General features: G+C 37.6%; 2 protein-coding genes across 3 annotated transcripts in view; both read right to left on the bottom strand.

Moving 5' to 3' along the window:
- The window catches only part of LOC127943301 (inactive tyrosine-protein kinase 7), a 40,298-nt gene extending 32,869 nt beyond the window's left edge, over positions 1-7,429 (bottom strand). The window contains exon 1 of the mRNA XM_052539650.1: positions 7,061-7,429. Coding sequence (XP_052395610.1) covers positions 7,061-7,142 — 82 coding nt within the window. The 5' untranslated portion in view covers positions 7,143-7,429. The remainder of the gene's footprint in view (positions 1-7,060) is intronic.
- Positions 7,430-18,018: 10,589 nt separating this feature from the next.
- Positions 18,019-25,131, bottom strand: part of LOC127943311 (kinesin light chain 1) — a 29,869-nt gene continuing 22,756 nt past the window's right edge. The window contains exons 12-16 of one of the 2 annotated variants that reach the window (XM_052539674.1): positions 24,842-24,950; positions 24,646-24,762; positions 20,348-20,466; positions 20,186-20,249; positions 18,019-20,101 (exon numbers count right to left, since the gene is read on the bottom strand). In XM_052539674.1, the coding sequence (XP_052395634.1) occupies positions 20,018-20,101; positions 20,186-20,249; positions 20,348-20,466; positions 24,646-24,762; positions 24,842-24,950 (493 nt within the window). In that variant the 3' untranslated portion in view covers positions 18,019-20,017. Of the gene's footprint in view, positions 20,102-20,185; positions 20,250-20,347; positions 20,467-22,394; positions 22,698-24,645; positions 24,763-24,841; positions 24,951-25,131 lie in introns of those variants that run through there. The other variant, XM_052539675.1, reaches the window with a different exon arrangement.

Raw genomic sequence — 25,131 nt, 5'->3', positions numbered from 1 at the left:
CATCAGTTGAATAGGTGGAAGACTCCTTTCATGCAGGAAGGAAGCTGTTTGTGCAGCTGTTCTCGCATCACAGTCGTCATATCGTCCCCTGACGCGGCTCAACAGCTGCCACTGTTAGGATCATAACATGCAACCAGATGGAGGAGCAGTGCCGGCTGAAGGACGGGGTGGGGTCCACCAAACAGCCGGAAGGGACCACAGAGGAATTCGATTTCAGAGCATTAGCACACATTATGCCCATTTGGTATTGAGGGAGTGCCACAACAGGAATTTGCTTATGTGCAATTATTTACTGGACAAACTATATCGAGAGTGCATATTAAAAGAGTTTAAACGGGATTTCAAGTCGAGACAATGAGACAAATTTTCTCAAAACAGATCAATGATGGAAATCTTTCCTTACATCTTACATGCAAATATTCAAATCTTTTAAATTCAAATCTTAATAAAAAAAAAAAAGGACTTTTGGTGGACAATTTATTTCAATATTCATTAGCATTGAATGAATTGTTAAAACACTTAAAATATTGGGCCAAACTGCAACTAATGGTCAAGAACGGTCCGAATTTTAATTCTTTTAATGAGGTCTTTCTTTTTCATTCTGATTCGAGGACAGTGACAGCGTTTGGAGCGTGAAACCCGTGACACAGTTTGTATTGTGCTCCATTCACTGTTCACTGCTATTCACAGGGAGGTCTGAAGGGTCAAAGTGAGCCTCCACACTTGTGGAAACCCAACACCTTCCGTCATTAGCAGGGCCAGAAGAAAAGCTCAGGCTCCTCTGTGTTTACATGAGTGATGATGGGTGGTGAGCTTGGGGGGGGGGATCGCCAGGGTTCAAACCAGCAGAGCCCTGGAAATAACAAACACCGCGTTTATAGGCATTGTGTAGACAACTCGTGGAGCAGCCTGTATTCTGAAGGTGCATCACGTAAAAACCAATAATATTTTTCTTTTATACCTTTAGACAGACGGACGGAGGGATGATTTTGCGTGAACTATTTCCCAGTACCATTTAAAGTGTTGCATTCGCACCGACAGTGTGTACTGGGACGTGATGTAAACTGGTCGACAGAGATGTCATTTGTGCGCGGCGTTCAACAACATAAACAAAGAAGAACAACGTTAACAACAGGAGGATATAGATATAGATATGTATAGATATAGATAGATAGATAGATAGATAGATAGATAGATAGATAGATAGATAGATAGATAGATAGATACAGACGAAATGATGGGGCTATATCAGACCCAACAAGTCTGTTAGTAAGTCTGCCAAGAGGTTTTAACCAATAGGATGTAGGCCATTTACATTAAGAAGTCTTAAAGGTGCAGAAGCAGCCTGTTAAACTGTTAGGCTGGAAAATTATCCTGAAAAATCAGACTCTGTTTTTGTTGCACAAATCCTAGCACTAAAACAGAAGTCAGTCCACATCAATAATCTAATGCACCAAGATAAGAAGGAAGAACATGTGTGTTTAATTTGAGTCCAAGTTCATGACTAAGCACTTGTTCAGGGGATGTGGTCCCGTCCTGGGGGTCAGATACTACAGGACGTCCCGCAGCCTCCTGTGACCTCCACATGTTTGCCGTATGAGACCGTGAACATGACGCCATTAGCCATTCTCTGACATTACAGGAGCACGAGGAGACATTCACACACTCAAACTCTAAACAACAGGAGCGTGTGACGAGTGATTCAGGAGACGCCATGGAGCCCTAATACTAACAGATCTGGTTTATCACACGAGACACACTACAACAAACAGCCAAACGCTAAAATAAACCAAAACTCCAGAGCTAGAGGATGAAAGAAAATGTTTTTTCTGTTCTGAATGTCAAACTAAACAAACTTCTGGATTAAACATGACCTAAATGATCCTGAAGTCCCGTTCATTATTGATCTGAAGATTTGCTCCTGTGCATAAGAGGGGAGAAAGCAGCACACGGCACCATCTGAGGAATACACACACATTTTCCTCATTAAATATCATCTGGGCGGCATTGTGGGGAAGGAGGGGAATGCAGCTAAATACAGGATGGGGGAAGGGCCAGCCAATGTAACGTAAAGCACATGCACTTCTTGTAATCGCTCTCATTCTCCTATCAAAGCTAACAAGAACTACTCGCGCTCCCAAGAGCTCGCCAGAATTCACCAGTCCACTTCACACACTCAAACCCCTCCATTCATCTTCTAGCCTAAAACCTAATGTAAGCACTAAATAAATAAAAAATAACATATACACACACACACACACACACACACAGTACTGGGGAAATTACTTTAACAAGTAATGCATTACATTATTCATGAAAAAGTAACTGCTTTATTTCGTGACTTTTTATGGAAAGTGAGTTACGTTACTTTTGCTGTACTTTTTGTCACCTGGGCTGAGCTTGCTTATTTGGTTTTTAATCACAAAGAAACCACAAGTTATATTTTTGGCAGCTGTAAAGACCCTTTCACAATAAATAAATGGGAAAAAGTAATGTGCATTACTTATCTGAAAAAGTCACTTTAAAAATTGCATTAAAAATGTAAGATTAATACATTACTTTATTAGTTCCTTGAAAGAGTAATCTGATTATGTTTTATGTTTTTCCAACTAACGCTAACAAAGATTAATACAGTAACAAATGTCTTGCTCATTGCTAATGTTAGATAACATATTAAAGTTCACTAATATAAAACATTAATGTAAAGTGTTACCATGTCATTGCATTAATGCATGAAAACTGGCTTAATTGTAATAAAATAACGGTCATATTGTATTAAACTCTGTAGAATTGCATGAAATTGTAATGGCTGCAAACACATGCAGTAATTTCTTTCCCGTATTTTATTTTTACACTTTGGTATGGAATATGACTGTTTTCATCCAAAATCCAGAACATTAGCTATGAATATTCTGCGGATCAAGAAAACCAGTTTTATTTTTATAACTTATTACGTATATGGTTTATGGAAACTTTCACATATGCATCACAAGCAGATAATTGCATCTGGTCAAACAAAGTTCCCCGATGATGGAATTATGGTTTTGAAGAACAGCTTGTGAAAACCTTTAGCGGACCACTGGAGAAACCTGGCTAAGCCTTGGCAAAACCCTCGACTCGAATGCTTTACAGCAGAGGAGACGGCTGCTTCTGTGATTGGGTGCTGGGCGGACGGATGGAGACGGCAGGTAAAGACTAATTCATTCTCATTTACACTACTTGAGATGAATTACCATTTTAAACACCTCTATACAGTAAACAGAGTAAAATTTAATAAAATGTGCAACAATACCAAGAAAAATCCAAAAACTTGAATTCCAAGCTTCACTAAAAAAAACTTACCTCATCAACAGCTCGAATAAAACAAGCTTTACATTCAATTTATCCATTTATCATTTTTTACTGACTTTTTTCATTATTTATTTTTTACCAGTGTCAATTCTAATAATAATTACCAAACATTCGATCATTTTCAGAATTTTTACATTTTAAACAGAGCTATCTAATCTCATGGGAACACAAGCGCAAGATTATGATAAAAGCCAGCCGGGCTCACGTTTCTGAAACCGGCTCAAAGATAAACGCGTCCCTGCTTTTTAGGCCAAGACCTCAGCATTTGATCAGAGCCGTTCAGAGCGGCTTTAAGGCATCTCAGAGGCTGCTGTTCCAGAAGTTAATTAAGAAAGAGATCAAACAGGCACGCTGTCAGCTGCCCCCATCTGATTCACTGTGGCCGGACGCCAAACACTGGGGATACGGAGAAGTTTAATCAGAATCACACCAGTCGAGACATGCTTGACATGGCCTCCACCGAGTTTATTCAAGGTGATGCAGGAGCACTTCTCATCAAAAACGGTGTTATATCATAGTGTTTGTGGTTTTACTAGGATTCTATAAACTGGTAAGATCTTTTTCACCTTGCAAACAAATGGCAATGAGTGACATCACAAAAGTCTTCACCTCCTCAGCAAGTGTGAACTTCCTTGAAGACCTGTGTGATCTCAACAATAGTGGCGTTTTCCATCAAAACCAGCCTCAGACGCTGAACTGTGAAGAGTGTCTTCTCAGAGTGTCATCAGTCGAATGTTACAGAGCCAAAAGTGTGGAGTTCAGCTCTTCTCTACCACTTGATAAAACAAAACAGCTCTCAAAAACAAAAACTGATTCGATAATTGGCAACAGGTGGCAATGCCATCTTGACCTGACGTGTACTTTAAGTATGCAGACATGCTTTAACAAGAAAACATCATCAATCATTCATTTAAAAACAAAAGGTCCCTTGAAAACAATCTCCACCTCCACAAAACAAGACATTTGGCGGAAAGAGAACAAAGCCCACTTTAAAGACATTAAGGACATTTTGAATTAAACCTTCTCAATAACACAAATGTAATCAAAACAACAATATCAACAGCTGAACAGGCTACTACTTAAACTGTAAATGTGTTAAGTATGCATACAATTAGTTTATAATTATAAGTACTGAATTCACCCTAATCTAGTCTGATTTAAATAAACATTGCATCTAAACTGGGTGATTTTTTTTGCATTACAACAAGAACTCAAGGGAATATTGCCAAGAAAATATTCTTAATTGAAAAGTAAAAAATCTAATTGTCCAACACATTTTGAAGTTGAAGTTTGACTAGGATATGTTCATTGTGTGTTCATTTTAGTAGTTTAACTTTTAAAAAAAAAATGCATTATACAGTCCTTCTCTGCATGAGAGACTACGAAACGCCAAAAATATAAATGTAATTATGGCCAAAAGTCCAGCAGCCAGAGCCAAACTACTCTAAACTACAGAGCAACAACAGAAGTCTTGTGAATATTTCTGAACAAAGATCAATTCGTTTAAAGAGCTGTGTTTGGTTAAATCCTTCAAGTCGATTCTGACAAAAACACACAAAAACATAAAACGAATGGACGGTCAGACAAAATTACAATACAAGGTCTCAAGTCTTCTCATTTATAATTAATGAGACATTGTTTTCCCTTTTTGTCCTGTCAGACTAACATTTAAAAAGACCATGAAGTGAATGATTATGATAATATGACAACAACAACAACAAAACAAACGAGAATCTCAGATATGTTATGTAAAATCATCTAATCCAGTGAAACACAGTATCTGTGATGATATACCTAAAACATAACCGAATACTCTGATAGTCACAGGGTCACAGCGGGGGGGATCTCTTCCCAGACTGTCTGTGATTAGCATATTAAAGACAGGAGATGTGCCCTCGAGTACCTGTGAAACCTCTCTACCCTCCACCTTTTATCTTTAAAGTCTTCATGCAAATGCAGTTCTTCCATGGGCCCGGGGCCGTCCCGCACTCCCACAACAACAAAGCGATCTCTAACAGTCAAACACAGAATTTCTGCTACACTCCTAAAAACGTTCTTTTTTGTTGTCAATGGTTCCATGAAGAACCTTAAACATTCATGAAACCACAAAAGGTTCTTTATAGTAGAACGTTTTTTGTTGATTATTAAAATTAAGATTATTAAAAAAAAATATTTAGGAAATTATCACTGAAAGGTTATGTGGGAACCAAAAATGGTTCTTCACTGTGCAGAACCCGTATTCAACACTATTCATTTTAAGAGTATAATCAAAGAATCCTAATGGGAACTTTGGCTGTGTTCCAATATAGCACAAAATTAACAGTAGACCTTTTTAGAAAGCATAGTTGGAGTCAAACCAATAAAGTTGGTCCCTGTGGGACATCAAAAAGACTTCAGAAATCCCTCAGGATTTTAAAACTGGAGTTCTGACCAAGTAGCAAGACTTCTATATGCAAGATTTAAAAATTAAAAACGAATCTGGATGAAAGTGACGTGTCGTGGTATTGTGGATGGAGAGAGCGCTGTACATTCACTCCTCCAACCTACAATCCCTATCAGATCGAGACTCGAACTCACAACCTTTAGATTACGAGTCTGAATCTCTAACCATTAGGCCATGACTTTCCCTTAGACTGGTTCCAAATTACGCTGTAAACATGTAAGCATATCCTCTTGTTTAGTTTTTTCAGGAAAGACACACACGGACACTCCTGTGGCCACGTCTCCTGGGTTCAGTTAGTCACGAGATCCAAACAGAAAACTCTTTCAGCTATGGGTCACTCCTCAGAAACAGCAAGCACCACTTTTAATGGTCCTCCAAAAAAAGAAGATGTTACACCTCCCCAAACCTCCAGCTCAGGACATGCATATTTCATTAAAGGCCACACAGATGTGATTGTTCACTCCTGGAGGAGGCTGCAGAGGAACCTTTGTGGAGTCCAGACTCACACAGAGGACTTTATATATATATATCATACCTTGGCTTTTAAATTTACTTAGCATATCTTTTTTCCTCTGGAATTTTTAAACAAATAAACTTGTACTTGACTTGACCAAAGCGAAGTCGAATTATTATTCAAGGAGTCTAAGTAGATGCAATTGATATTCAGCTCGTGTTTTACCTCATGAAGTTCACTTAGGCGCCTACAAACATGCACTGCATGCACCCTATCTAGTATAGCTAAAAAGACAGACCCATTTCTCATTTCTTGGTCTCCTTTTACAGACTATTATGCAAATGTTATTTGCAGGCCTCCTTACTGTACCTACTCGAATTTCAGGAAAAAGAGCGTGGATCGATTCATTCATATACAAACATGAGTATCTTTTAGTTCAGAGGTAACACATTGGAATATATATATATATATATATATATATATATATATATATATATATATATATATATATATATATATATATATATATATATACATATACATATATATATATATAAGCACTTAAGTCTACCATTTGCTACACAATGACTGGAAAGTGTGTGCAAACTCACATCAAACTCCTCTAAATCGGGATTCGATCCAGATACGAGTCTCGCGCAACTAAACCTCGCGTTGGTTTATGGTTTCATGCACATCTACGTCTAAACTATTTGTGCAAATAAAAAGTTCCTGACCCACGCAAGAACTACAGACGTGTTGTAGTTTGTAGCAGATGTGCACGCTCGCGGAGGAGCGATGCGTCGCGTTCTTACCTTCGGCGATCAGCGTCAACGCTAGGAAAACACGCTCGGCGTTGGGAAGTCTGCGCTCGCGTCCTCTCCTCCACAAAGCCATGGTTGAAGTCGATAAAGGCGACTTGTATAAATGAAAGGCTCAAAAGTTCACGTGTGTACAAACACTGCAATCGTAGGCTGTATAAACGCTAAGATCCAGTTTCCTCGAAGCGAGTCTGTCTCGCAGGAGTTCACACTTGTTAGAGCGGAACCGGTTTGGTCGGATGTGTCAGGAGCTCCATGCTGAATTTAGCAGAAATCTCCTCGAAATGGAGACAAAGAGTGTCTCTGAGCGTGTGTTTGAGCAGCGCTGGGCAGGAGTCGTGTTTCTGGCTCCGGTGGGAGTGTTTGGGAGGGTGGGCTCTGTGGGGCTCAGGAAGGTGTGTGGAGAGGTCCCTCACAGGGTACTTTCACTCTCTTCAAATCAGCGAATGCATTATAACCAACTTTATTTAAAACAGCCGCATAAGTAAGCATACTAAAGAATAACAACAACTAGTCTCTAGTCTCAAATAAATAACATTGTTCTTCTTCATCATGACCGCCCTCTACTGACCAGATCCACGGCCTCGCGCTCTGTGACGTCACGTGCGCGCTCCGAATGAACTGTAGGTATTGTGTTATAATGGATCTGTTCAGTGCAAACTTGTAAAGTGTGTCATTGTGTCTTATGAAGGCTTGATGCGGTTTTACAACTTTCCCGTTCCCTATCAGCAAGCTGTTGATGCACTCGTTACATTAATAATGTAATAGTTAATAGTCGATTGCATTTAAATATTTACTACTTCTTGTTATGATGACATAAACAAAATTTACAATCAAAACATAAAATCTTTTGGAAAGCGGCCTGGTCAAATCCTTACAAATGTTGTATTTTGAACAAAGTTAAAGAGGTCTATTTGAAAACACATTACACAATGTGCCCATGTGAAGTAGCTCTCTCTCTCATGGACTTTCACAATAGTTGTGTTTTCTGTCACGCACATGAGGAAGATTTGTCTCATTATTGTGATTTGTCTTTTAGATTTTGGTCTGATGTTAGTGTCTTTTTAATTGTTCAAATAAATGTTAATTACATGCTCTCTTTAAAAGATGCTATTAGCACTCATTCACACAAAAGCCAAAATGATTGTGTGTCGTTAACTTTTACATTTTGCAAGGTAAAATTACATTCATAAACAAAAATGAGGAATTTTTAGAAGAAGGAAGATTTGAAGTATTATTATTATTATTATTATTATTTATTATTATTATCTTTCCTTCTCTCTTAAATGCTGTTTGTCTTTCTTGTGTATGTGGACTTAATTGTTAAAATTGATTGTAATGTTCAGTAAGTTGTTTAATAATAATAATAATAATAATAATATTAATAAAAACATAAATTGCATTACAAATACTATTTTGTGTATTTTTTCTTGCTTTTTATTGCCATCTTTATATATTACGTGGTTACTGAGAGATTTAATAATAATGATAAAACTGTATTATTCTTGTTGTAAAACATTTTATATGTGACATCACAAGAAAAAATTATGGATGTATTCAAAAGATGAATGCTAGAAACCAAACAGTGGATGCTAGCCACTGGCTTCCACAGTATTATCTCCATACTATGAAAGTCAATGGCTTCTGGCAACTGTTTGTTTCCCATTTTTAGGTGAACTATCCCTTCAAGTGTTTCTTTAAGTGTTTATTTTCAAGCACTTGCAATGTGTACGCTCAGGGTTCCTGCGATTTCCAAGTTATGGGAACATAATAAAAAACCTGGTAACACTTTAGAATAAAGTTCCATTAGTTAATGTTAGTTAATGTATTAATTAACATGAACAAACAATGAATAATACATTTATTACTGTATTTATTCATCTTCGTTAATGTTAGTTAATGAAAATACAGTTATTCATTGTTAGTTCATGGTAATTCACAGTGCATTAACTAATGTTAACAAGCACAACTTTTGATTTAAATAATGCATTAGTAAATGTTGAAATTAACATCAACTAAGATTTATAAATGCTGTAGAAGGATTGTTCTTGCTTAGTTCATGTTAACGAAAGTAGTTAACTAGCATTTACTAATGGAACCTTATTCTAAAGTGTTACCAAAAACCTTTCTTTCACTGAGCCACATTTTTGTCTTGAAACTTTTGTGCACAAGACAAGTGCAACTGTTTAAAGTTGCAATGGGATCTTGTCTTCCATACTGTGACGTACATCCAAGTGGAACAGATTACAGACAAAGAAAAATGCAGGGTGTGTTCTGTGTTGTTGATTGGGTTTTGAGATGAGCGTTGCACGCAAAAGTGGATGCAGATGAATGCAAGCTTGCAGATTTAAGTGGACTAAATGACCCTTTCCCAAATAGCACACCAAGCCCTTGTGGTCTTCGTCAGAGTCCACACTTTTGTGACGTAATGGCACTTTGACTATTGACAGAGTTTTCGGTGGCCATTGTAAGTCCACAAAACCACATGTTTACATGAATGTTGACTTGTTGACAAAGACTCAGGAAGGTACCTCCCAAAACTGATTCAGGGTGGGTTTCTGCGGCAGCGTAATAGTTGAATGATCTTCCAGAAAATAGAGCTTCTTTAATGACTAGTCAATATTTAATTGCTACAGTACTGACTTCACATGAGACATGACATCTAGAGTGGAAAATGTTGACAGAAATGTACATTTACACACAAACTGACCATCAACCCCAACTTTCAGACACATCTTTATTTTTTAGCTCAACCTTCACGGAAAGGAACACACAAAGGATACATCTATGCTGTTTTCAGAAATGGACGAGATCTCAGTAGACAGGTTGTGACACGAACACTGGATTGGGACGTGCCAGGTTTTTGCATCATGACTATACTGGTACCAAATCAGTACTAACCAGATTAAAACAGATATTCCCTTAAACCCTTTTACACCCGTGCCATACATCATGTTGAATAGGGTTAAGTGTTGAATATATAAGATCTGGATTTATTTCATTCACTCCTCAGGCCTGTTGGCATCAGGGATAAGGATAACTGGATATTATAGACACACCAAGTGTCCTCTAGTCCAGTAAGAAACCTTTGTCACAGCAGCATCACAAGTGTGTTCAATGGAGCATACTGTTCTTTAAAATAAATTAAATACAAATACACTTTTGTCAGACAAAACCTACACAGTTTTACATTTTACAAAAATGGCATGTGATCCAAAACCATGTGATGTGATTACAGCATACTTTCAGAGATAATGCTTTTAACTACTTAGTGACCATAAAATAGCATGTTATATTATGAATGTAATCCGGATGTACTACATTCATCATGTGACCTGCGGCGGTGACTTGCTTCGCTGTCATTCACATATCTTCTTCTCCCATGGCCTCATGGGATAGTAAGTGTCAGTCACCTCAGAAACTCACTTTTTGCCTACCGGTTTATGAAATTTGTAACCACACTTTTCACACAGCTACTGTTTATGTAGGAACTAAGCATTCAGATGTAGCCTATATGTGTGTGTGTGTGTGTGTGTAATTTTATCCATTAGCTGATTATGATGGCTTACAGAGTGAGTTATTATAATAATATATTCATATTATATATTCATAAATATTGTCTAGTTATTAAACTAACATACATTTTAAAACTAACCCATTACGAGTGGATGAAAATTTTTCACATTTGTATTTTGCTCTTCTTAACAAATATCCTGTGGTGGCACAAAAGAATCCGCGGCTTATGAATTTAGTTTCTGCAACAGATCATTTTTCGTTGTTTTTATACTATTTTAAGTCAAAAGGGGAGTTGTACAGTACATAATCTAATGTAGCACATGTCTTCAGGTTGGATGTGTAACGCTAGTGCTGTCCTCTCGAGCTCAACAGCGCCCCTCTTTTGTCCAGTGCGAATCTATGGTGCCAATCTGTGGCGAAAAACGGAATTGCACAAAGTATAAACTTATTTTAAACGTATTCATCACAAGTTTGGGATTATTTATCCACAACAGCAATTAAACACCATCAGTTTTGCATTTCAATACATTTAATCAACTTTTTAAAATCTTTGTAAAGCACGTTATAGCAAGTGTTTTCTAAATAAAGTATTATTGTATTAGTATTATTACAGACTTGAGCGGGAGTGTGCAGGATTTAAAATACTTTGACAAGGCAAACTTCAATTAAAAGTACAACCCAGGCGAGGAATCATGCTAAAGAATGTGCTTTAAAAAGTTGACACCAATGTTTTACATACATTTGTACAGTATAACATAAAACATAACAACAAAATACACTAATAAGTATATACAGTTACATCCTTGAGACCAAATAGTGTTCAGATACTAGCACTAAACTCGGGGCAAATGGCTGGTTTAATCTTGAATACACTACTAACATCTAACAGGTAATAATTTGATTGGCTCATAAGATAAAAATGTAGAAGATTCTGAACTTCAAAAGCTCAGACCAATGATTGTCTGATAAACGGTTTAATAGTCTGTTACACAAAGTACAAAAAAATATTTTAATTTGCAAGAGTTTTCCAACACAACATTTTAATGACTACTTAAAATAACAATAATTGTATATATTAGTATTAAATCTTAATACCCAGCTGTAAATACATTTTCTTAAACCTGAACCTGTTTGTTAATCAACATTTAAAGCAACTAACAAGCTTTAGATGCTGTTTACAGTTCAGTTTAGTTGAATCTCATAATATCTGGGTCATTGCTGACAACATATTGGGGCACTATGGGAAAACTAAAAAACTATTTTCTGCTCTAAAACAAACTGAACAATGAAAGTGAATTCAAGTAGGAAGCATAATGAATCATCTTCACACTATTACAGGTAAAAAATTAATGCCAGGGTGTGAGATCTATATCTATTGAGTAATAAACTGCAGTTTCTTTACTCACAGATTAAAAACTAATGTTTTATTGTAATTAATACAAAAGGATAAATGGGTTTTGATTGTGACAAGCTCCGCCCCTTTCTTTTGAGACATGTAGCTACTCAAACGTCTGGCATGACAGGCGAGCTGTGAAACGTTCACGAGCCATGGAGAACGAACCAGATCTCATTTCTGCGCTGGGATACGCCGGGATTCACGTACACGGCCACCATATAACGGTCTCGGAGAACATCCTCGGAGCTGCCCAGAAGATCCCAAAGGATGCTGATCTGACGAGAGATGGTCTCCTCCGTTGTGGTGCCATGAAACACCCTAGAATGGAAGAAAGGGTCAACTAAAATCATTCTGGAGCAGGCAGTGCTAATGAAAAAGACTGGGCTCCATTGGAAAGGATGGTCGTGTACCTGGCTATGACGTGGATCGCGTCTCTGTGAACGATTCTGATATCGGGATCCGATGGTTCAGGTGGTCTGGCCTGGAGCTCAGCAGACAGATAATATGAAGCTAGTGCCATCATCTGCCATCATAATCTCATTCACTACAGGTACTGACATGCCAAGGAACCGTCCTGGAGACACAGGGCTTTCACTGAGCAAACTGGGAAACTGCATGTTACTAACAAAACAATCATTGTGATTATTACAACAGATATGGCAATAGAATCTGCATTTTCTATAAGAGTTATCACACATGAGTTAATTAAACAAAACTCATACCCAAAAGAACTGAACTGAAAAGAAGCCCTTTTTTGCATTCACACTGAAACTGGACTCACTCTTTTATCTTTTTAGCCCTCTTATTTTAATTGACATTTTATGGTGTAGAGCTTAAGGTGTGGTGATATTAGGAAAATGTCTGAAATGTGTTAAAAATGTAAAAGATTGGATGATCAATAATTTTCTCCAATTAAATTCAGATAAGACAGAGATACTAATTATTGGACCAAAAAACACTACACAGAATCTTGTAGATTACAATCTGCAACTAGACGGATGTACTGTTACTTCCTCTACAGTCAGAAATCTGGGTGTTATATTAGATAGCAATTTGTCTTTTGAAAATCATATTTCCAATGTTACACAAACTGCATTCTTCCATCTTAGAAACATTGCCAAGCTACGAAACATGTTATCTGTTTCTGATGCAGAAAAGCTAGTTCATGCATTTATGACCTCTAGACTGGACTATTGTAATGCACTTCTAGGTGGTTGTCCTGCTTCTTCAATAAACAAGCTACAGGTCGTCCAAAATGCAGCAGCTAGAGTCCTTACAAGGTCAAGAAAATATGATCATATTACCCCAATTTTACAGTCTCTGCACTGGCTACCTATTAAGTTCCTTATCAGTTACAAATGATCATTACTTACCTATAAGGCCCTAAATGGTTTAGCTCCTGCGTACCTAACTAGGCTTCTACCACGCTACAACCCATCACGCACCCTAAGGTCACAAAACGCTGGACTTTTGGTAGTTCCTAGGATAGCAAAGTCCACTAAAGGAGGTAGAGCTTTCTCACATTTGGCTTCCAAACTCTGGAATAGCCTTCCTGATAATGTTCGGGGTTCAGACACACTCTCTCTGTTTAAATCTAGATTAAAAACTAGGATTTACACAAGCTCCAGTCTGGATCCAAAACACCTGAGAAGAGATGATGCTGACCCTCAGAGGACCCCAGATGATGCTAACCCTGAATCAACAAACAGAACTAACAAATATTGCTAAATGTGTGACTGAATCATATAATAATTATTCATTATTAATAATAATAATAATAATGGTCATCGTCTGGCTGACTACGTCTTGTATTGATGTTTCTAAAAATCCTGTCATAGGCGCCCAAACTGACAGTCACCACCATAAGCTACTACTAAATATTGTAGAAACATAATTTTCTGTAAGTTGCTTTGTAACGATTCGTATTGTAAAAAGCGCAGTACAAATAAACTTTAATTGAATTGAAAAGGAGGATTACGGATTTACGGCAGCAACAAATGCATGTGTACAGCTATCATTGCAATTATAACAGTGACATATTTACGAGAGGGAATTCACTTAACTGTAACATACACAAAACTACATTCAGCTGCTTTAAAGTTATCACCAGTTTTAACCAAAAAACTGTGTAAGCAACTGGTCAAACATTAAAAGGCAGGGGTCTCAAAGCACTGACCTGAAATATATTTTGGAGGCTAAAAGGCTCTCTTTAAATGGGAATTCATTTTCATTTTCTGTATTTTGGCTTGGCCTCCAGTAGAGCGCTGAGCTGGAAATGCATGCATGTGTGTGTGTGTGTGTGTGTGTGTGTGTGTTCACCTGTTGAATTCTCCTTGCAGATGCGTTGGAGATGCTTTGCTCATACAGCGTGTCTGCTTTATTGACACATGCCCATTTTCCTGGAGGATACACTCTCTCCTCATATAAGACCCCACCAAGCTGCACAAACACACACAAGCTCATCAACACAATTCAATCTTTTTAGGAAATATGGCTATTGATTATGTCTCTAAATATGTTTCTTGAGTACTAGGCAAAGCGCAATAGATACAAAAATAAAGTGCACCATTACAATAATAATAATAAAAAAAACTGGCATTTGTTTTGAGAAAGAATTAAGAATCCAGAATGGTTTGAGGGCTGACTGCTGATGGTGTTGACAAAATAACCATATTTAGCATAACACACGTTTTTTCTTTTTAATGATATTAATATTTCTGTTTTTAACAAGGTTTTAGAGGTAGTGGCCAATAGTGTCATAATTATGATAAAATACAGAAACAATCAAATTAAAAGTCTACAGTTGTTCTAGTGAAGCAATCGTGACCATCTCCAATTCATTTCAAACTTGAAGTGTTGCTGCTTTCCTCATTGTAGAGATATTTTGCCCCACGTTTCAAGAACCAGCGGTATACAAACTAACACTGGCTGATTTGACCTTCTCGTGTCTGGAGACGGTGATGAAAGGCACTTGCTCTCGTTGTGAGGTCTGGTTCCCGTCATCTCCTCGATGGGTCCCCTCATCTCTACATTAAAACTAGAGTCAGTTCACCAGCTTGCTCTATAAGGATTACTATTGATTCTCTTATGATTTGACTAAAGGAAACTGAACGAGATGGGCCAGTGTCATTTCCTCTCCTCTCAGTGTGTTTCTCGTAGCTCTGGGAACAGACCACTAGGCCCATCTTCCCCCTTCTTGGCTGTGGGAAGAGTAGACAGGTTAGTAACATTTGATGGGGCAACCTAAAAAATGAATGCGTAGCCTACTGTGTTGCCAGCTTAGCAATTGGTTGCCTAATTTGACAATTCCTTAAGCCTTTATCCACATTAGTACGTTCCTGTTGGAAAAGCATCATTCCTCTTGTTTTGGCCTTCCGGCATTTTTAAGCAGCCTCCAAAACGGATACATCTGGAACACTGGTTTCACATTGTAGTATAGACTGTGGAAACAGAGGCTTCTGAAAACAATGAATATCATTTAGTCTTGTAAAACATACCAATAGACATGATTATGGCAATAACATTAATTGCAGTTATGTGCTACTCACTTCCAAGCAGTTTTTAAAGATATTTACTTGCATGCTTTTCATATTATAGTCCTAGAAAGACAACAGAATTTTATTCACGCTTGCTGTCCTGCGGCAAAACGATTCTAATTTTTAATTCTAAAAATTCTAAGCGATCACACCAGTAAATGGTGAAATATGTCCCTAAATAAATTGGTCCTGCCAGAATAATTGCATGAAACTTATGTCTGTATAACCTCAGTGAGGTTTAAACATGCACGGTAAGGCAGATAATATCTTTGGACATTTCAGTGTGGATGACGACTCTGGAAAAAATGCCTTGGCTTTGTGGTAAAAAATGGCATCGTCATCCAACAGAACTACATCATAACCTCATTTAACAAACTTTAAGCCACCTTCCATGGCACACTACATTTGGACACGATTGTCACATTTCTCCCTCTAGGCAGTCGTGCAGAACTTTCAAACTGGTCGTGCAGCAACTGTTACCTTGGCATGTTCACCATGGTAAAATTAATAATTTTAATGAATATAATGTATATAATATATGAATACATCGTCACAAATCAGATGACCCCCAAAATAAAAACAGTAGGCTTTATGGGGCTAATCACGTAAATAATGGTTTAATAATTATTTCTCCCATAATTATTATAAACCACCATTTTACATAAATTGTGTTTGAAGAATAATGTTGAAGTTAACAAAATATTGGTAATTCTGACCTCGCACCGATAGATCTGATTATAATACATCACATCCGGTTGGGCGTTCGCACACGGTCTAGTCGCAGAAGTTCAAATATTTGAACGCATCCGAGGCTCAATTTGGATCTGAAATTTCACATACGAATGTGATCGGAACTCCACGCCGCTCCCGCACTACTTTCTAGCCACGAACCTGTATTTAGCGTCTTAACCTGAAAATGTATTGAATACGATGCACGGTCTGCGCCGCTAGAGGAGGCAGCCTCAAACTGTGCCTCGGCCGGAAAAGCCGCGGTGACAGACTGAGCTGCAGCGGGTAAGAACTGAGGTGTGATTCCAGCGCTCGAGGAGAGCCCGGTCTTGATCGGATCAATCGTGGTGTCAAGCGAGGCGAGCTCGGGCTTTGCACGTACTATTGGCCAAGACGTGTGGCTTGGCGAGAAGAGCAGCTGTCACGATGACGTTTGATGTTGCTCAGCGGCAGTGTTTAATGATCATGGGTATCAGCAAAAGTAGCAGATCTGAAAAATCCCCGGTATGGATCTCCTCGGTGGAAGGAATATTGGGTCTGTGATAAGATGGCTTACAGAGTGAACGGGGAAGCTGATAAACCGTTAATGGAGACATGTAGGCTAATTCAGCTGTATTTATACCCTAAGGTTGATTATCTTAAGTGGCACCACCTGTGCTAATTAGGCTAAGTATCTGACGTGCTCCTCCCGAACCTTGTTATGAAACTACATTTTGTAAAAAGAACATAGAAATCTGCTTGTAAACAAAAACATTATATATAAGTTTCATGCATTCTTTTTAAAAACACTTTCATGTGGGTAAGTTTCATAAAAAATAACATTTTGATCAAAAAGCTTAAAAAAAAAACTGAATTGGATTCAGAATGATAATCAAAGCATAGATGGAGTCGATCAACACCCCAAAGCTTGACTGTAATTATTACCTCTTCATCGGTCGATGTTTTATTCCATAACATTACGATTTTGATGCTGTTCCATGTCAGATGATCGTGTTAGATTACATGTGTTAGTATCTTTTGTTTCTTTTTCTCCTTCACTTGTGTTTTTTTGGAAATCCTGTACAGAAGATGTGTGCTAGCGCCCTCTACTGTATAATAATGAAATCACGGATTCTAGGAGCACAAGTATAGCTCAAATATATTTAGACTTTTTAGTAAGTATAAGTCAAGCATACTTAAATGTAATTTTAAGTATATTTCTGAGGAGTACATAAAGCGTACATCATTTTGAGAAGTGCATAAAAAGTTAAGTAAAAGCATACTTTCCTTTAAAAGAAGTAAACTAATAGCGCACTTGAATAAACTTCTTTTTCATAAGGATACTATAGAGCAAACTTTTTCGCGATATTCCAACCCGGTCTCACGGGAATTCCACAAGGTGGCTTATTCGTACTAATTTCTACGACCACACTCGTACAAATTCATACGATTGTTGCCAAATTGTACGTATTTTACGATTTGCACAATTCATATGAATTTGTACGAATGACCTACACCTAACCCCGCCCCTAAACCTAACCGTCACTGGGGTCGTATAAAATCGTACGAGTGAGGTCGTACAAATTCGTACGAATAAGCCACCTCGTAAAATACGTACGAATTGGCCGTGAGATAGCATTGGATATTCCCATATTTCCATGTTTATTTCTTGAGCCTTTTGTAATCTTTAGCATTAAATATGACTTACACTTGAGATTACCTCCACCCTTGTCCTGACCAGAACATGAGCAAATTAAGAAATTACAGAGAAAAAAAATGAAATGGATATTGCAAGATTTCACTAAAACTTTTTATTTCAATCTAGCCAAATCATACAAGCATCTAGTGTTTGCCCAGCAAATGACTCTCGCCATACTTAGACGCTTAGACTAATAAGTATAAGCAGCAGAACCCTGAGAAGTCCCTGAACCTTGGAATAACTAGCCTTTTCAATATAAACCGACTCCTCTTTACCAGTGAAACAGACATGACGACTGTAAAACTGTAGTACAAATACTAAACCAATAAAAGCAAATCCCATATATACAGATTCCAGAGTAAAGAAACCCTTCCTCACACACAGGGGCTCTACTTATAATTGAGCGACTGAAATAATGGACCGCTGTGCACAGCTGATGAATCGGGTCAGGAGCAACACAACACCTCTCGTGAGCTCTGAGGGAACAATGCTCGTGCACCGGGTTTCTTGTGGGTTTTGTCACCGAAGGTCAGATTTCACTGCTAAATATGTGTCAAAAGGATATTTAATACCTGAGAGAAAGAGCCAGGTGGATTTCTGGTCTTCCCCACTGGGGTTAACATCACTCATTACATAATTCAGATCCGTACACACAAAGCCATCACATTCCTGTGTTTTCAGCATATAACATACTGTTGTTATTCCCTGACAAAACGTACTCTTGAGGCAGCGTTTATAGGTTTTAAGAATGGTTAAAACTGTTTTTTAATGTTTAGTTATTTTGAAGTTAAAAGACTTCACATCACCCACCCCAAATCCGTTTTTCTAAACTAGTATAACTTTCTTTATTTGCAAATGCAGATGTTTAGCAAAATGTCCAAGCTGCTCTTTTACATACAATGAAAGGATATCATGACTAAAAGGCACTATAACAGTCTTCTTCCACACAGACTCTACCACATATTCAGGAGCTGTTGGATCTGCGGCAGAGGGAATGATTAGCAATTCATTTCTTCACCCTCATTCAAAACATACATTTTCGGATGTAAGCTTGTGTCTGTCACCAAAAAAAGAAGGTAACTGCGACATTGCAAGTTTATATCTCACAATTCGGATTTTTTTCTCAGATTTGCAAGTTAGTAGTAGTAGTATTAGTATAGTATACTGCCCTACAAAGCAAAAAGGCAGTAACTGCATTGTTGGTCAAAAATTAGTTATTGTCATTTTCATGACATTCAAGGAATCCTTTGTTATGTGACAAAACATCTTATCGGAAATGTGTGTCGTTTTGGAGAAAAATGGTAGTTGTTTGTACAGTAAACAGATGATAAACAGATGATAGGATAACTTTTAAGTCATTTTTCTCAGTTCTGCACTCTGTGTAGTTACTGCCTTTTTGCTTTGTAGGGCAGTATAGTAGTAGTAATAGTAGTTATAGCAGAAGTAAGTTTTTGTCTCGTAATTCGTTTAAATCTCGTAATTCTGACTTTTTTTTTTTAATTCTTGCAGTTCTACTTGTTTTTTTTTTTTCTCCAAAGTTAATTGTGACCTTTTATCTGCCAAATTATGAATTTACATAATGCAAATCAGACCTTTTTCCACATAATTGTGAGCTATAACTTTGCGAGAATATACGTTGCGAAAGCTGCACAGTTCTGAGCTTTTTTCTAAGAATCGTGAGATATAAACTCTGATTTGCAGTAAAAAAAAAGTTGCAATTACTTTTTTTTTTTTATCCCCTGGCGGAAACATGCTTCCATATACTGTGACTTGGGAAGAATTTAGTGTACAAGTAGGTTCTTCTATGGAGCTTTTTGTTGTTTTTGGAGTTTGTCAAACCCATCCTCCATTCACTTTTATTATATGGAAAAAGAGCTGTTAGTTAAATTAGTTTTTGTGGTCCACATGAGAATGAGTAAATGATGAGTTTTCATTTCTGGATGGACTGACTATACCTTGAAGAAAAAGAAACAGGCATGATTTATATGAGTGTGAGAGAATGTAAAGCCAAAAGCGTTCATGATTGAAAGCACATGAACCAAATCCTCTTGCAAACGGCGTGAGAAATGAGTCCGAACATGTGCTGTATGTGTTTTTCATTGGTCTGTGCTTTGGTACAGCTCCACTGTGCTTGAGCTCAGAGGCCTGCTGTTTCTCAACGTCCTCGCTGCTCCTGAACCCTGTCATGAGACAGAAACACATCGCTTTCACTCCATTAACCTCCTTCAAAACGAATCAAATGAAACCTCCCCAAATCATCTCACCTGAAAAGAGTCGTGGTCATCTGCGTTACTGTTCAGGTAACCGAGGGACGCCGCTCTCTTCAAGCTGTGTGGGATGAACAACAGAAAGAACAAGAGGCGTTACAGCTGACTTTAACGTTCAGTACAGTGTAAGATTCATCAGTCGCTGTGTTTGTGTCTCACTTTGTGTTGCGAGGCTCTGGTGGCATGGTTCCTTGGATCTTCTTCACCAGCATCTCGCTGCTTCTGCGCAGGACTTCCCTGAGCTTCCCGAAAGAGCCGCTTCTCCTGAGAGACCCGTCCTGAACACAAACACACTCGTGACTGTTGGCCACCCATCTCATGCCATTGATTGATCGGTGGATTTTGGAGCTGAGACCAAGGAGAATTCATACTTCTGTTAATCGGTCAATAGGCTTAGGTTATTAGAAAGCTAATCATCTCCAGATCCAATATATTAGCTCTCTTATTAGCAATGATAGCCAGTGTATGGAGGTAAACGTGTTATAAATACCTTGTGGAGCATTGCAGTGCATCTCTGAACCCAACAGATGGCAGGACACACCGCGTCATGCTCTCAGGTTATGAAGCTAAGCTTTACTAGGGTAACTATAGCATTACTGCTCCAGTGTTGATGTGGAAACCCAATACACTGCATCCATTACATCTGAGTTAGCATTGACTCTGATCTGAGCTAGGAGCAGGAATTAGCCAAGGAAGCAGTCCTTAATGATATGCTAAATCCAACATCATGATGAAATGGAAAGCTTTTAGATGTATAACAGCACAGATGCTCTGGAGACCTGAAGTATGCTCTGTGCTGTCGTGGTAGAGAAAACGGAGGCAAAGGCCAGAAACTAGGTCACTCATAATTCAGATTCATGCACACAGACAGAGGCCAGCGCACGACTTCCAAGCCTTTATTGGGTTAGATGTCATATGAGCTTAATGAAGACATTCATCAGCGTACAGAAAGAGTCACATTTATATTTACACACACACACACAGTCCAAGCATCCCATCAGTCTACGGTGAAATATCTGCTACAGCCGCACTAATGTCACAAATGTCTTCGGCACCACGAAAGACAAAGAAGAATGAGTTTAGCCTGAGTAGCAAATAGGATTATTTCAAGCGCGATTCTGTCTTAAAGATTTATAAAATAAATAAAAAAGCTATAAAAATAAAAACAGCTATAATAAACATAAATAAACTAAAGAGTAATTGTTGTAACATAAGTAAAGCTACATGATCTAAAAGTTTGAGACCATAAATTCTGCAGATGAAAACAAAAATAGTAAACAAAAAGAAATGTTTAAAATGCTGCAGTACTTTAAGGTCAGTGGCACGTCATTACTTACCCTCATGTTGTTTCAAAACGTTACGAGTTTCTTTGACTTGGAAATGTTTGTTAATTTTCCAGCTGAACCTTTAAATTGTTATGACCTTTATATACTTTGTAAATAAAAGAAATCTATTAATTTGGTAAAGAAAGCTAAACTGTCTGGACTCTGTTCTGTCCTCTGTAGTGCAGGTTACATGTTAATATGTGATATGTGAGCTGGCCTGTACTGTACTTATTAACAAAGAATAACTGCCAAATAACCGCAAGGAAATAGAAATGAAAGAAAATAAAGGTAACTACATATAACAGAAGTTAATATAACAGTATATTGAAGTATTTATATTATTTGTTTTGCGGTTACACTACAGGTCAAAGGTTTAGGGTCAGTAATTCATGTTTTTATTGAGCAAGGAAACACTGATCAAAGCAGAAACATTATATTTCAAATAAATGCTATTCTTCTGAACTTTGTGTTCTTTAAGGGATCCTGAAACTGTTTTCAACATTGCTAATAATCAGAAACGTTTCTTGAGCAGTAAATCTGAATGATTTCTGAAAATCACGTGACACTGAAGACTGGAGGAATGATTAATAAATTTGATTTGAACATATTCAGATAGAAAACAGCTGTTTCAAATAGTAATATTTCACAATATGCTTGGTGAGCAGAAGAGAAATCTTACAAAAATTAAAAAAAATCCCAAACCTCTGAACAGTAATAGTTCACCATCTAAATAACGTATAGTTTTTATTACATTACTGTAATGATCTTGGGAATTTTCTTGAAATTACGAGTAGAACTGTGTTTAACTGTCATTAAAATATGTCTTATTTATTTCTTTAGATTTGGCTTGTTCATGAGATTGACTCTGCTAGTTCGACACGTGTCTCACTGAGGGTGTTTATTACAGATAATTAGTGTTACACAATTAACAATGCAGACACAAAAACAGACATCACAGAGAACAAGGAGGAATGAGCAAATGAGCTAAATCACTCAGTGTGTGTAAGAAACAGAGGAAGAGAGAGAGAGAGAGAGAACACACAGCCAATGTAAGACGATAGCCGAGAGATAAAGCTGTGCTGGGCTCCTCTCCACACACACTCCCCGGCAGAGAGCAAACCACACATCCATCTAGATCAGATCTGATGTAAGAGCAGACAGAGGAAGACGAGGAGAGCTTAGGCCTACAGCAGAGAGAGAGAGAGAGAGAGAGCAGCTCAATCAGACACAAGCACAGGCAGTGAGTCTGTCCAGCAGAGCACATAAACACATTCACTTCTGAGAGGAGCGCAGTATTTAACCCCATGTATTTAGCTTGATCTGGTGATGACCAGTAATATTCCAGTTCGTTTAGATTCTTCAGTGCAAAAAATGTTTCAGATGCTTTTAATAAAACATAGGGAGAAGCGACATATTACACGATACTAAGCAGTTACAGTTATTAATAAAAATAACAATCATTCTCAGTCGAATAACTGTTGTTCCAGTTTAACGGCAGGCTTTTACTGTTTCCAAGCAATGTAGCAACTAGAACATCAATATTAAATTTATCTTTGTTAATATTAGTTAATTAAAATACAGCTATTCATTGTTAGCTCAAGAACATTAAATAATAATAATAATAGACAAAACTCTTGATTTTATTTTAATAATTTACTAGAAATCACAAAATTGTTAACAATAACATTAATACAATCTTTTGAAGTGTATATATGTGTGTGTGTGTGTTTGTGTGTGTTATAAAGTGTGGGTAGTGAATACTTAAACATGCTTTAAATATGAATTTCAGGTCACAGTTGTTTCTGTAAAACCTGATGCTCACTGAACTGAACGTGTTTATCCTCAGTTCATGGTGCATATGCCTTAAAAACTTTATATGTCATCTTTTAAAATGTGAAAGGGAATGGTATTTTCCTTCTGGAACACGACTCTGTTGCTTTATAATAACAGCTGTTTAATTATACAGTTCAGAAGGCATTATAGGTCACATTAAAAATAGCTGTGCAGTAATTGTTAATTATAACAGTAGCGATGTAATGATAGGGTCAGTGATGAGGGTTTGTGGGTAAGGACTGCTACTGCTGAGTCACATGTCACTGATGTCACACAGGATATGACATCAGCAGGGGACTCTATCTCAGCACAACCAGAAAACACAGCTTCATTATTGTACAGTGTCTGCGCTCTACATGCAGCTAATCATTTTGTTTCTCAATTCAAGCTTTAATATGTGTGTTTAATTAAGATACTGGACTACCATTAATATTTAATCTAATAATATATACAGAATAACACACGTGAGAAAAACATGCACTCATGTATGGAGCTCTGCATATGACAAAAACAAGATATCACCCCCTAAAGCGAGGGAACGAATAAATACGGTGTGGGCACAGTTTAACTAAAATGAGGGAAAGACATAATAAAACCTGGCCTCAAATTCTTAAAATACTAATGAATAATTTACAATAGGACAAGGAACATCAATTAAGAAATAAATATGGTAAAATTTGATTAAATGCGGATTGATAATGCATTTTTAATGCATGTATGGTGTAATTTAAAGGTGCTCTTAGCAATTTAGCCATTTTGCTAACTTTCATTACTTTGCTATCTTTTGCCATAGGCCACTCTTCAAAAAACAACAACAACAAAAAAAACTTTTTAGCAAACCTGATTTATGTATGCAAAATGTCTGTGCTCTTATGTATGCAAAGTATTTCTGATTGGCTAATAAGTGTTAATCTGTCAGATTGCAGGGACAATTTATGAGTGTTTTTCCTATAAAATCCACTATGGAGTCACTAAATGGACATGGTGATGGTAAAAATAAGTGAGATGGAAGGTAAAACAATATTTAAATGCTATTCTGTCCTCTGGTAAAATGTTTGCGTTCACTTAAGAAATCTTTAAATTTGCTCACAAAATATTTGTATTCTCTCAAGAAACGTTTTGTGAAAGACTGCATTGTTTCTCATGGGAATGCATCACTTTTGCAAAAGTACATAGATATCTTTCGAGAAATCAGAAAGTTTCTCAGGTGAACGCAACACAATAAAATGCTATATCATACTCGCGCATCTCCTATCTTTGAACTCGCTGTGTGCCCTGAGAGGGGTGTTACTCACTCACCCCGTTCCACTCCACACCGCCCTCTTCTCCAGCATCACTGCAGTCGTACTTCACACTGGAGACTGATGCGGTGCTCCTGCGCCTCTCTCCATCTCTCTGAGGATCCACTGCCGCTCCCTGACACACACACACACACACACACGTTACAAAGACATCATGTGACCCAGCATACACCTGTATGATTCAGATGTTGCACCTGTCTGCGGGACCTCATGGCACACTCCTCCAGGGTCTCAGCCGCCTCTATTTTCCCCTGCTTACGGTACAGAGCGCCCAGGTTCCTCAGCGTGGTGTTCACCGTGGGGCTGTATGAGAGAAAACACAGTCGCATTTAATTCACAACATATCTAACATATCAGACTCGGCTTGCATTTCCTGAAGAAAGCTTAAAAAAGGTTTAGAATTTAATCAGACTTTTAACTTTTAACTGATATTCAACTTTCCAGAACACTCCTTCAAGCTGAGGTTTCATCTGGATTGATTACA

Source organism: Carassius gibelio, chromosome A22 (assembly GCF_023724105.1).
Source record: "Carassius gibelio isolate Cgi1373 ecotype wild population from Czech Republic chromosome A22, carGib1.2-hapl.c, whole genome shotgun sequence".
Lineage (NCBI taxonomy): Eukaryota > Metazoa > Chordata > Actinopteri > Cypriniformes > Cyprinidae > Carassius > Carassius gibelio.
Note: the sequence above shows the minus strand (reverse complement) of the source record. Positions and strands in the feature narration are given on the sequence as shown.